The following is a 12434-nucleotide window of genomic DNA, read 5'->3' as shown; positions in this document are numbered from 1 at the left end:
GTGAATTGAACTATTAGTATTGAGGAAGACATCGTTGAATGGAGAATCCGATAACAATTCTTCAATTATAAATTTTCTTGATGTAGTCGAAAATTTTGAAGGGTTTTATTTTTCTACTGACTCTTTAATTTTGAGAGCTAAAATTTATAAGTTCAAACATGGTATAGTCTAATTAAATTATTATTTATTTTTTTAAAAATTTATCTAAAGCGACACATTTTTATCTTTATTATCGTTCACATTTTATTATATAGGTATTTATTATTCAACCCATATATTTTATTTAAAACACCCTAATTAATTTTACTCTAACATAGAATTGGGAATATTTTTATTATTATATAATACTTAAAATACCTCTCATTTGACTTTATTTACTTATTTTCATCTTAATCTAAGATAAACTTAATCGAGGATATTAAGATTATTTTTTATTTATATTTATTTTAACTCGTCTATATCGTAACTAATTGTTAAGAAAATCGAATGATAAATGCCTCTAGTTCTTTATCTTAATCTAAGAAACTTACTCAAGAGTATTAAGGTCATTTTTATCTTAATTTAAGAAATTTACTTGAATATTAATTAAAGATAAGCCATTTTTTAATAAAATTTCCTTATTTTATTATATCTCTAGTTTGGATAAGTTATATATATATATATATATTCATCTAACCTCCATATTTCTCATCTCAATGCCTTAGAATATCACTATTTTTCAACCAAAGGAATAAAAAAAACTCACAACTTTGTTTGACTAATTCCATGCCACAAAACAGGCATCGCCTCAAACAAAGTTTATTGTTGGTCAAATGGAGGAGCATAATACCAATTAGTCTCTACTTAACTACTCTTAATTTGCTTTGCCCCTACATCACCCATTATAATATATAAGAAGCTAACTAATGTATAAATTGTGTATTAATTATTTCTCCATAAGGAAGTGATAAGATTCTTTTAAGTACAACATGGTTTTGTTCCTCAAGTCAAGTATTCTAAAAATAGTATCCTTATGGGCCTAAACCAAGTGGCAATAAACTATGCATGGCTTCTGGCCCATCAACATGATTATAGCGTTGTTTCATGAGTCATGGCCTATGCTCTCTATGTGGATTCATGTTTGTTTATAGACGAAAGACAAGAGTGGTTTGTTGTAGGGCAGCAGAGTTATGAATCATAGGTAGCAACTTAATTATCACATGTAACGTAGCCTTCGATGAGTCAATCCAAATATATCATTGGATATATATATATATATATATCAACACATCAATCACAAGCATACAGTAACCATAATCACGCATTTATACTCTTCGATATTAATTTCAAATACAACCAGGGTCATTATATGCTCACGATAAATGCATTGAAATGCATATCTAACAACCAACCACACTGAAACCTAACCCTAAAACATTCGTTTAATAGAGAAGATTTTATTTGGTTGCTATGTAAAGAAAAACATTATCACCTCGTCTTACTTTTATTATGGTTTTAGAGCGCAGTTAATTCTTGTTTTCTACGTAAATAAAATAGTAAAGTTTAGCTTGACAATATTACTTTCCAATCTTTGCATCTCTTTAAGTTTATTACTACGTCCAATCACATGTGAATGGGGGAAAAAAATGCATATCAAACCTTATATGACTTGGACTTTTCCTCCTTTTATTATGAGTAGGAGGTGATTTAGGAATCTCCTCATGCAATATGACAGCTTTGAAGAAAACGAAAGCTAACAAATATGCAATAAATATTTGTCGAATTAGTAACAGTATGCTGTAGGTACTAGTCAGCCATTTCTACTAGTTGCTGAAATAAAAACAATTTTTTCTTTCTTTTGAATAGCTATCAACTTTTTTATAAATATTATGTTATGGGATCCATTTTAGTTATATAAATAAATTGACACATTTTCTTTCGACCACTTAGAGTTTCATACGATTCTTAAAATATATTACTAGGTTGGCAATCATGCCATTTTATGTAAAAATTGAAGGGGTTTTCTTAAACATAATTGCCATTAACTTTTTTTAATATCATAGTTGATTTCAACGTTTTCAAAATTATCATTACGGTTAGTTTTTTAATGAAATATAATATTCATATAGTATTCCTAACATTATGATATATAAGTGGCTACAATACCCTTCTTTTTTTAATACTTACAATATAAAATATTGGTGACTTGTTTTTTCTCATAAAAGATAAGATTTTCTATTCTTCTACTATAATATTAGATTGGATAATTTATAGTTTATCCTCTTGATTCGGTTTGATTCATAGTAATATCATGTCACGCTATACGACATATTAGATATATTCGAATAATTGTAAGCAATTTAAGGGCAAAATAGTCTTTTAATGATCTAAGTTTTGTTTTAATTATAATATTTTTGAACCAGCTTAATAATTTGGTGACATTTATAATATTTTGAACCTTTCAAGGCAATTATGCAAGAATAGCAAGGGAAAAAAAAGAAGAAGAAAAGGCAATAGAGCAAAACTAGTAATATATACAGAAGCCCGCTCTTCCAACCCATCTCTAGCTATCCAAACAAAGCCTTCTTCCTCCTTCCAACCCTAAAAAGATTCTTACAATTAGAGAAAAAACCTTCACCATTACCTAGCAATGGTGGCTGCTTCCAATACTAGTCCAAATCCTCGAACCGATTGCGTTCCTTCTGTTGCCATCCCAGTAGTAGACCTCTTGGAAGAGAGAACTCTTGTGAAAGATCTCATAGTTAGGTCTTGTGAGGAGCTTGGATTCTTCAAGGTGATCAACCATGGCGTGCCCCTCGACGTCCCGGCGAGGATGGAGGCCACTTCAATGGAGTTCTTCTCCTTGCCTTCGTCTGAGAAGAAGCTTGCGGGACCTGCGAATCCATTAGGGTATGGAAGCAAGTCTATTGGGCTCAGAGGAGACACTGGAGATGTTGAATACCTTCTCCTACCTACAAATGCCTCATGCATGGCTAAGAGAGCTTGTGCTATATCAACGAATTACCCCCATGAGTTCAGGTAACTCCTATCCATTCTTCGTTGCTCGTTCAGAATCACTCATTCATTCGATCATATAACAAACTGATCACGAAAACAAATAGAATTTTCTTTTTTGCAAATAAAAGAAAGAATAATATTGTTGTTGTTGTTGTTGTTGGTTTTTTTCTTCTTCTTTTTTTTTCTTCTTCTCTCCTTCTCGTTAGTTAAAATATTCGTTGTCAAAGTTAGGGTTGTTAGGAGGAAAGCTACAGGCGTACTTTTGCATGTCAAAGGGCGAGCATCGTCTACCATTTTGTATGGGGGTTGGACTTTAAAATAGAAAGGCTACTTGCAACCTCTCTTTTGACTTGGAATAATCCTACAAGGCTACAACCATTTTATAAATGCCAATTTATTATCATGTCACACTAGTTTATTATTATTATGAGATTGTGTCAGTTTAAATGTGGTACTTATGAATGGAGTGATAAGAGAAATCTAACCAATAATATTTCAATTTTCTCTTCTTCTTTTGTTGTTGTTGATGAATGATTTTTTGATGAAGATGGTTATTGGTGATAGGTCGTGAAAATAATTTGGTGATGAGTAGCAGTAAAGAATGGTGATGAGAGCCATCAATCAATCACTCGTTTGGTCTATAGCCGTACTAAGATCTTAACGGATGAAAGAAAAAGAGAAAAAAAAAAAACTATGAAGTATGTCTAAGTTTAGAAGTAAAATCACTGTATCTAGATATAAGAAAGAAGCAACCAAGACTAATCGAATGAAAGGAGTAGATATTTTATATAAAGAAGGATTTTGATGTGGACCAATTCATCCGAATCAATTAGTTAGATAATATTTTAATTTTTAGATATAATTGAATACATTGGGATATACTAACATATAATCCAGACCTGCCAGATAATAGTTTGAGATCATATTACAATAACTAGATCATATAAGAGATGAATATCATTGATGAATCCATAAATTGAATATTGGTAAAAGATATATATAAATTGACAACTTGAATGATAAATCCAATATAGCTAAGCAATTGCTGGCTCTTTGATTCGATGTTATACGTAATATATAATCTAACTAAACTTGATTTCTTTTATATGCATGTATCATGAGACAGTGATACTCTTTGACGAAAGTAGGATTGGTTGGCGAGAGTGATCAAATTAATGCAACTATTGAAAGGTCAACTAGTGATGGATCCAACTAATAATTAATGTTTGATATTTATATTTATATATACCTTTCTCTAAGTCGCATGATGTAACATCTAGAAATTATGCATCTCTTTCAATGAGCCCAACTTGCATGAGAAGGTCCAATTAGGTCATCATCAATTGGTTAATTATATATATATATCATCACCTTGTTAGGAGAAAGAGAACACGTACCAATCAATCATTAATAGGAATGGCTTTCAATGTCCTTATATATAAGCGTACAATTAAACTTTACTAGAATCACCCTTTCACATTGATAGTAATAGGTACTTAGAAAACAAAAAGAAAAACAAAGAAATATTTACAAAAAAAAGTCACTATATATTTTGTTTTTATTATTGTCTTGAAAACCTATTGAGTTGAATAAAGATTTTTTTTTTAAAACTTTTGAGGGTAAAAAGAGTATAATACCTAACTAAGACATTCATGTTATATATATATTTATAAAATTTATATCCTCGTCCTACCAAGAGGTGAATCGAAATAAGTCAACTTACAAAGGGATATTATGGTTGTTATACAAGTTGAATTACTTTATTATATAGTACTTATTAATTAAGTGGACTGACGACAGGATGTTTAATTTGAGATAATAAAAGTTAAAATGTAGTACTAGAATAATAAATATCCATATGATATAGTGTTAATGATAATAAACGCAAGTAACAAATACACCATTGGGCTATCCCTTGCACTGTCTCAATTTTAACTCCTGTTAATGGCATCCTTATCACTTTGAGAATATCATGTAAATAGTGATTTTTGCTATGTAAATATCACTGAGGTTAGAAATCTGAAACCCACAAGCTCTATCAAGTGGGTGAGAAAACCTATCACTTTAATGAAATAAAATCATTTCTCTTCCCTCCATTTTAACTCTTTGTTTTTTCCCCTCCTTTTCAAACATGCAGCTCTGTGATGAATGAGTATGTGGATGCTGTGAAGAGTCTTGCATGTGAGATATTGGAGTTATTGGCAGAAGGACTTGGCCTTAATAACACTGAGGTCTTTAGTAAACTAATAAGAGATAGGGAGAGTGACTCCCTACTAAGACTAAACCACTACCTCCCTTATAACAGCAAAGAGGACAACTATAAGAACAGCAGCAGGATAGGGTTTGGAGAGCACACTGACCCTCAGATCATCACCATACTCAAATCCAACGATGTTGAAGGCTTTCAAATACTAGGGCCCTTCGGGGCATGGGTCCCAGTCCCGCCAGATCCCGATTCCTTCTTCGTCAACGTGGGCGATGCTCTCCAGGTTAGTTCTCTGAACACTTTCATGCTATTTATTCTAAAAGTTTAAGCTGTTAGTTCTAATACTATAATTGGATAATGTTACTATAATTGAAGGTTATGACAAATGGGAGGGTATTGAGTGTGAGGCACAGGGCAATGGCTTCTTCCTATATGCCAAGGCTCTCCATGGTGTACTTCGGTGCACCACCACTTGGTGCATGGATCTCTCCACTCTCTGAGATGATCACAAGCAAAGAGCCCAAGAGATACAAATCCTTCACTTGGGGTGACTACAAGAAGGCCATGTACACTCTTAGCCTCGGACACAACCGGCTCGATCGATTCCAAACGGATTCGGATCCCACAAAGAGGATGTTTGAGTACTCCACCTCAATTGAGAAAGTTAATTAATTAAATTTTGGCTTAATTTTTTTGTTAAAAAAATCAAATGTGTAGATGAGGAATTATTGAACAAGGTTTTCATCTAAATTTTGCCTATTTGTAGCTGATAATTAATTTCCCCAAGTTTTGGGTGTGGATATGTTGAGCTAAGGCCCATAAAGCATTTAGGCCCAATATGATAAAAATATATGTAATGAAAAGTGAAATGAAAACGGAATGCTTTAAGATGTACTTGTACTAGTATTATACTATGTTCATATATTCACATCAATCTCTTTGACCATTAGTAGCAAAAATAAGTTGTAAAGGATAGAGAAAACTATTGTAATTCAAGTCGGTTTGCAACTTGATAAGGTAGTTTAGAAAGTAAGGATGTTTATGTTAGGATAAAACATTGATTAGAGTAGATCTACTTGATTGAAGTAATAATGTTTTATCCAACAAATATATAACTCGAGGGAAAACGACACCATAAAGTTTAATAACCATTTATATTGTGCACGAGGGCAAGATTGAAAGATAATTAAGATCCTCCACAAGAGAAGCCCATGAATCAAATTTTAATTGATTAGGTTCAGGATATTTAGGAAGGTGGGCACAAAGATGCAGAGGTAGGGTTGGATTGATAGGATCCTTAATATTATACTTGGATTTGGAAGTTACATCCTTCTAAAGCCTATTAATTTTGAGATTGTTTGAGATGGTTGGAAACATATCTAGACTTTAAATATGCTGTCCAAAACAAGATTTATTTTTATGAAATTTTGCTCCCATAAATTAGATCGTATCTTAGCTCCATTGGCCTTTTGGTGACCTTATATATATATATATATATATATATATATATATACATGAGTTGCTCTATTGTTGCTGAAACTTATTCTCAATTTAACCTATGCTTCTAGGATGATTAGGTTAATGGTTTATGATTGCATATAAGAGAGGGCCTGATTGATTAGTCGAAAGCTTGGCTGTGAGCTCTCATTACTGTTATCCTTTGGCAAATTTGAAAATCTTGCCCTTAATTTAATTAATGAATATTTTACAAACCTCTATGTCAGTAATACAAAACCTAACTCCATCGATCAACCTATCCATTGGGAACCACCGCCACCGTCACCGTCACCGCCACCTGGGTGATATAAGGCTAACACGAACAACTCATTTTCTAACTAGAGTGAATTTAGGACAACATACTAATGTGGCCCATTTCCTTGCAAGGATCTATTGTGGTACTTATAGCTCTGCCTTGATTGTTGAAGCTATGGCAATGAGAGGGAAGCTCATCTTAGCCTCAAAGACAAAGGCATCAATAATGTTTTGGCTAAGTTAGACTCTCTTTTGCTAGTCAACGTAACATAGTGAACGAAACCAATCAGACCTCTTGGGCAGTGGATTCTATTTCAGATGGCATAATTACTTCGACTCATAATTTGTAAAATTATAAAGTTACTAAGATAGATACATAGGAAGGTTAATTACGTTGCTGATTAACTCACTAATTAGGATAAAATTCTAGGTTATGGGTCTACTTTGAATAGTGATTTTCCTACTGAGCTACTTTTAATTTTTAATCCTTCAACTGTAAAGAAGCTCTTTTTTCTTCTTCTTTTTAATACCCTTCTTAGCTAATGTATAGAGAAAATGGATGCATGCATGGGACGGTGTGGTCATCGCAAAATGCCGCACGAGGGTCAACCTCGTCCTGTTGACTAAGAATCCGTGGGCGACGCGAAGACCGGAGACTTTGAAGGCCTTCTCTTGGTGGGACCCACGCCATTAACGGGCAACGTGGCGGAAAGCCGAGTCCTCCGCGTCCTCCGCTTCGTGCTCGCCAGCTCATTTTTTACGGGGAAATTTGCATATAGTACCCTGTCCTTTAATAAAATTATAATTTATACATTATATTTTTATTATTTATAAATTAATGTTTGATTTGAGAAATATTTAAAAAAAAAATACTCCGACTTTAGATCAGTTAGTTAAATTAACTATACTAAAATATTATAAAAATATCTTCAATCAAGTCATACAAAGAATATTTTAGTCATTTAATAAATAAGAATATTTTAGTTATTTTAGAAATAAAATATTTATATTTAATAAAATATTATTATTTTTTGTATATATTCACTAAATCATAGAGCTCGTTTTACAAAAAAATAAAAATATAGAATATAAAAGACAATTACATTATAAAGCAGGGTTTTATATATATATATTTACTCATTTTTTTATCCAACATTTCCGGTTAAAAATTTCTATATTTTAAATTAAAAAATATTACTTTAAATTTATAACCAAATATTAAATTATTTTTATAGAAATATTATTCATATTATTGATGCCTTTGTCTTTGAATTTATGGATCAACTATATTTACAAAATTATATAAGTATTCTATTTTATATCATAATAATATTTTAGCCCTAAAATTTTAAAAATATTTAGTTTATAACGTATCTATTATTTTTAAATTAGTTTTTATTTTGTATATATACCTTTGAAAAGTCTTATATTTGATTGTATGTCTATTTAAAGTTCGTATTTATATTTATATCTCTCAAATATAAATTTTTTTTTCAGGTATAACTTTTCAAATTCGAATGTTTTGCGTAAATATTACTTGGAATAAGCTATCATTAAAATTTAAATAGTTTAAATATAAAAAAAAGATAAAGATATCCTTATTCTTATTTTTAATTATTTCTCTTAGTTAATAGTATTTTTATCTTTTTATATTACTTAACTTAACGTGAAAATAATCACGAAGGTATTTTATAAATAATATTTGTTTTGACGGATATACGTCCAATTATACTACTTTTATAGATATTTTATTTATTTTTAAAATTATTTAAATCTACTTATATATTATTAAAAAAAATTAATAAACAATCCGACCAAGTGAACCACTAGTTGAACATAATAAATTAACAATAATTTTTCCATTGATTCCTACTTTTTTTTTCTCATGTTTGCTCAAAAGAAGGCAAACCTAATCATTAGGAAGTGGGCCAATTAAATTGCTTGCTGTATGAGAACAATAGCAGCTATATTTTAATAAGCAATTAATTTCTCATGATTTAGAATATAAAATATTTATCCCCAGTCTTATCTAATGCGTAAAATATTTGGGTAAAGAGTAGGCTTGGGTTGTGGAAAGTGGCCTTAATTAGTTCCGTGCATAGATGATTAATTAATCCCCTTTTTGGAACTTCCCCAATTCACCGACCCAAAATATTGACTATTAACATGTAGAAAATGATATCAATGATCACAATGCGTGCTAAAGAGAAGTCTTGCCAGGTTTTTGACTCAAGAGGATAAGATCAAAAAATTTGAAAAAAAAAATTAACATCTTAATGTTCTATATCATATACATCAGAAAATCATCAGTGAGACGAAAAGTCCTGGTTGAAACACAATTTGATACGAACTTTAGAATCCAACTCAACTCAAACACTTAAATTGTTAGGCTAATATCCATTAGTTGTTTGCTCGATTTATCTTAGAAATATCTATTTCATTAATTGTTGATTTAATTTTTGTAAGAAAAATAAAAATATTAGATAGTCGAGAGAGTAGAGTGGTGTAATTAACTCAAAAAGATATCAAATTTTTAAGGAATATTTCTTTTCTTTTCTTTTTTAATATTCTCCTCCTTTTAGAACATAGAGAAGAGTTAAACTATTAATGTATTTATTAACTAACCTTATAGATTAATTTACCAACTAGTAGAAACACAAGCAATGGTGATGTGGGCTAATGCCCCTTTCCTCCAAGTGGCGACTTGGATGAATAATTTAGAGCATCTTAGATGCACCCAATTATGAACAACAGTAAATTGGAAAGAGACCTCCACTGGCTAATTGCGTGTCTCCACGTGTGAATCCAATGGATCCCAATTGGGGGCTGTACTTATTATTCTATACATATATATATATATATATATATATATATCCAAACTAATCTTATAGTACATTAACTAAAACGTGTTCTTTCTAAATTTAATGATATCCATGGACTGGTTAATTTCAAATTAATTATACCTCCAATACCACACGCATGCTATGGTTTAGTGGCATAATTAGATTTAAATCTATCTCGATGACCCACTTAATTGTAAGGATAACTCTTGGTTATATGAGAAAGATTCCGCGTAGGGCCAAGACATGACAAACATAAGAACAAAATATCCTTTCAGTTCTACCTTTTTTTTTTAAAATATATCAATATGATTATTAGCATTAGATATCACCCTCTCTATTATTATTAAGTCATTGGCACAATTCTTATAAAATATGAATCCCTTTAACCAATTCAATTAGGATTACATAATAATAATTAAAAAAAGATTAACAAAAAAAAACCCAACAGGTAAGTGTTAAATACTTCTACGATTTCTTCCTCTCTCTCTCTTTTTTTTTTTTTTGGTTTGATTTATTGTACTAATTACAGTAACCAAGTATCCTCTATACTCCATAAATTCTCTCCCCAGTCTCCGAAATCCAAGTCCGGTAACCCCAGGTTACAGTAACCTCCCGGACTCGGAAGTGACTCGGCACATCCGCCGCTCCACTGATGAGCGGCCTGGATCACGTCAACGCCCATACCGTCACCACCCTGCTGCACGCCGCCGTCGGAGACGGGAGGTGAGGAGAACACGCTGGAGATGTCCGGGCTCGGGTCGACCTGCCCGGACTCGCTCCCCCGACACGTGGCTGGCGTCGGGACGTCGGGTTCCTCGTAGATGGAAGCCGTCGAGCTGCCGGAGTTGGCCGCCTGGATCCTCTCCATGAGGCGAGGCATCCAGAGGTACCTCATGAGGTCCTTGAACTGCTTGCTATTCACGTCGCATTTGAGGTGCTTCGCGTGTTTCTGCACTCTCGTCCTCCAGTAATTCTTTATTTCGTTATCCGTCCTCCCCGGCAAGTGCTGCGCTATCTTCGACCACCTGCCAAATTCGGTACAACGTTAGAAGAGGACTAAATAGTAAATATGGCAGAAGTGGAGGGGTATTTTTTTTAAAGAAGATTGCTCACCGGTTGCCCCACCGGGAGTGGAGCTCGAGGATGAGGAGCTGCTCCTCGGGGGTGATGTTACCCCGGCGGACGTCCGGGCGGAGGTAGTTGAGCCACCTGAGCCTGCAGCTCTTGCCGGTTCTTCTGAGACCTGCGCATCGGGCTAGAGAATTCCATCGGCCCTCGCCATTAGCGGCAATAAAGTTCATGAGTAAGAGATCTTCGTCGACCGTCCAAGGACCTCTTCGCAAGTCCATCTCCTGATCAAATCCATGAGCCATCCTTAATTTGTAGAAGACGATGATGGTGAGAAGAGGAGGAGTAAGAGGAGGATTGGGATGGATGATGGTGATGACAAAGAGCGGCAGAGAGGGGGATGGGTTTTTATAGACACAGAGAGAGAGAGAGAGAGAGAAAGAGGAGTGAAAGGCAGCCGCAATGGAATTTAGATTAAGATAATTAAAGCAAAACAGCGTGAGAAGGGGTTTGACGTTTGACTGGTCTCTCTTTGGTTTCCCTTTCGCATTTCTTTTGTCATATCTCTCTCTCTCTCTCACTTAATTGGACTTCTCTTGCTCACAGGGTTTAATCTTGTATAATTTTTGTACCCAGGAAAAATTATACAAGAGTTGGTTAGGTACGGGAATAGCCGAAGTTCATTTCAATCATTCTCATGGGTATTGTAATATCACTACATCTTTTTAGGAAATTTTATAAATCACACTCTATATTTTATCTATTTTATAATTTACAGTCTTTAAGGTTTTTGTAACTTGAGTCATACTTTTTTTTCATTTAACAGTGTCCAATAATTTAAACCATACCAGCAATAAAATATTTTATTATAATATATAAAATAATTTATAAATATCTAAATTACTCGTGCCTTCTTTAGAGCAGGGGCAAAGAGGAGGAAAAATAGTAGTGATGATATTTTAATAATTTAGTCGACATCAGTTAGTCAAAATAACGTCAGAGTGTTAAACGAGAATTATAGAGAAAAAATAAATATCGGATTACAAAATCATCAAAAATGGAGTGCGAATCATAAAATAGGTAAAATATAAGATATAATTTATAAAATACTTTTTGTAATTATAGAATTATAAGTCGTAGAGGCGAGAGATTGAGAGATATATTTATCAGTCAATTTCCACGCAAGTAAGGAGTTGGAATTTTTTTTTTCTTTTTAGAGGTATTTTGGAATAGGATATGAACTTGAAACAATTGGATTTTTGTGGGTGATTTCAACAAGATCTAGATGTTCTTTGTCACGACATTGCACTTTAAGTCCACATGTTTTCATTTTTCTCTAATAACTATTTGCATATTATCCCCTTCTCACTTGGTCTTTACCAATTGCCATAGAGAACTAGGGTTTGGACAATTTGATATATCCTTTTACCTCCAATGTCAACAACAATAGTTTTTTGGATGCTCGTTGACGCCAAGAATGGCCAAAGGGAGCCACTTGCTCCTCTCATTGCATGGCTTTATTTGTCTACTTGTGATGGTGGAAGAAGCTATTTACGTGATCCGACTAA

The 12434-nt window shown here is 32.9% G+C and overlaps 2 protein-coding genes across 2 annotated transcripts; one reads left to right on the top strand and one right to left on the bottom strand.

Moving 5' to 3' along the window:
- The first annotated feature begins 2472 nt into the window (after positions 1 to 2472).
- Positions 2473 to 6081, top strand: LOC140791064 (gibberellin 2-beta-dioxygenase 2-like). Its single transcript, XM_073141443.1, has 3 exons — positions 2473 to 3018; positions 5135 to 5486; positions 5579 to 6081. The coding sequence occupies exons 1-3, from the start codon at positions 2630 to 2632 to the stop codon at positions 5873 to 5875; spliced, it is 1038 nt and encodes a 345-aa protein (XP_072997544.1). The 5' UTR covers positions 2473 to 2629; the 3' UTR covers positions 5876 to 6081.
- Positions 6082 to 10158: 4077 nt separating this feature from the next.
- On the bottom strand, positions 10159 to 11315 carry LOC140791555 (transcription factor MYB2-like). The gene is made up of 2 exons (XM_073142188.1): positions 10912 to 11315; positions 10159 to 10823 (listed from the first exon to the last, which is right to left on the bottom strand). Exons 1-2 carry the CDS (start codon positions 11169 to 11171, stop codon positions 10322 to 10324), a joined length of 762 nt encoding a protein of 253 aa, XP_072998289.1. The 5' UTR covers positions 11172 to 11315; the 3' UTR covers positions 10159 to 10321.
- Positions 11316 to 12434: the final 1119 nt, after the last annotated feature.

Source organism: Typha latifolia, chromosome 6 (assembly GCF_019914945.1).
Source record: "Typha latifolia isolate L0001 chromosome 6, TyphaL0001v2, whole genome shotgun sequence".
NCBI lineage: Eukaryota > Viridiplantae > Streptophyta > Magnoliopsida > Poales > Typhaceae > Typha > Typha latifolia.
This window is presented reverse-complemented; position numbering and strand designations above follow the sequence as displayed.

Excerpts from the sequence above, each read along its gene's own strand:
- LOC140791064 (XM_073141443.1), top strand. The coding sequence starts at position 2,630 with ATGGTGGCTGCTTCCAATACTAGTCCAAATCCTCGAACCGATTGCGTT. Across the intron at positions 3,019-5,134 it reads AATTACCCCCATGAGTTCAG|CTCTGTGATGAATGAGTATG; the intron begins GTAACTCCTATC and ends TCAAACATGCAG. Across the intron at positions 5,487-5,578 it reads ACGTGGGCGATGCTCTCCAG|GTTATGACAAATGGGAGGGT; the intron begins GTTAGTTCTCTG and ends CTATAATTGAAG.
- LOC140791555 (XM_073142188.1), bottom strand. The coding sequence starts at position 11,171 with ATGGCTCATGGATTTGATCAGGAGATGGACTTGCGAAGAGGTCCTTGG. Across the intron at positions 10,824-10,911 it reads CACTCCCGGTGGGGCAACCG|GTGGTCGAAGATAGCGCAGC; the intron begins GTGAGCAATCTT and ends CGAATTTGGCAG.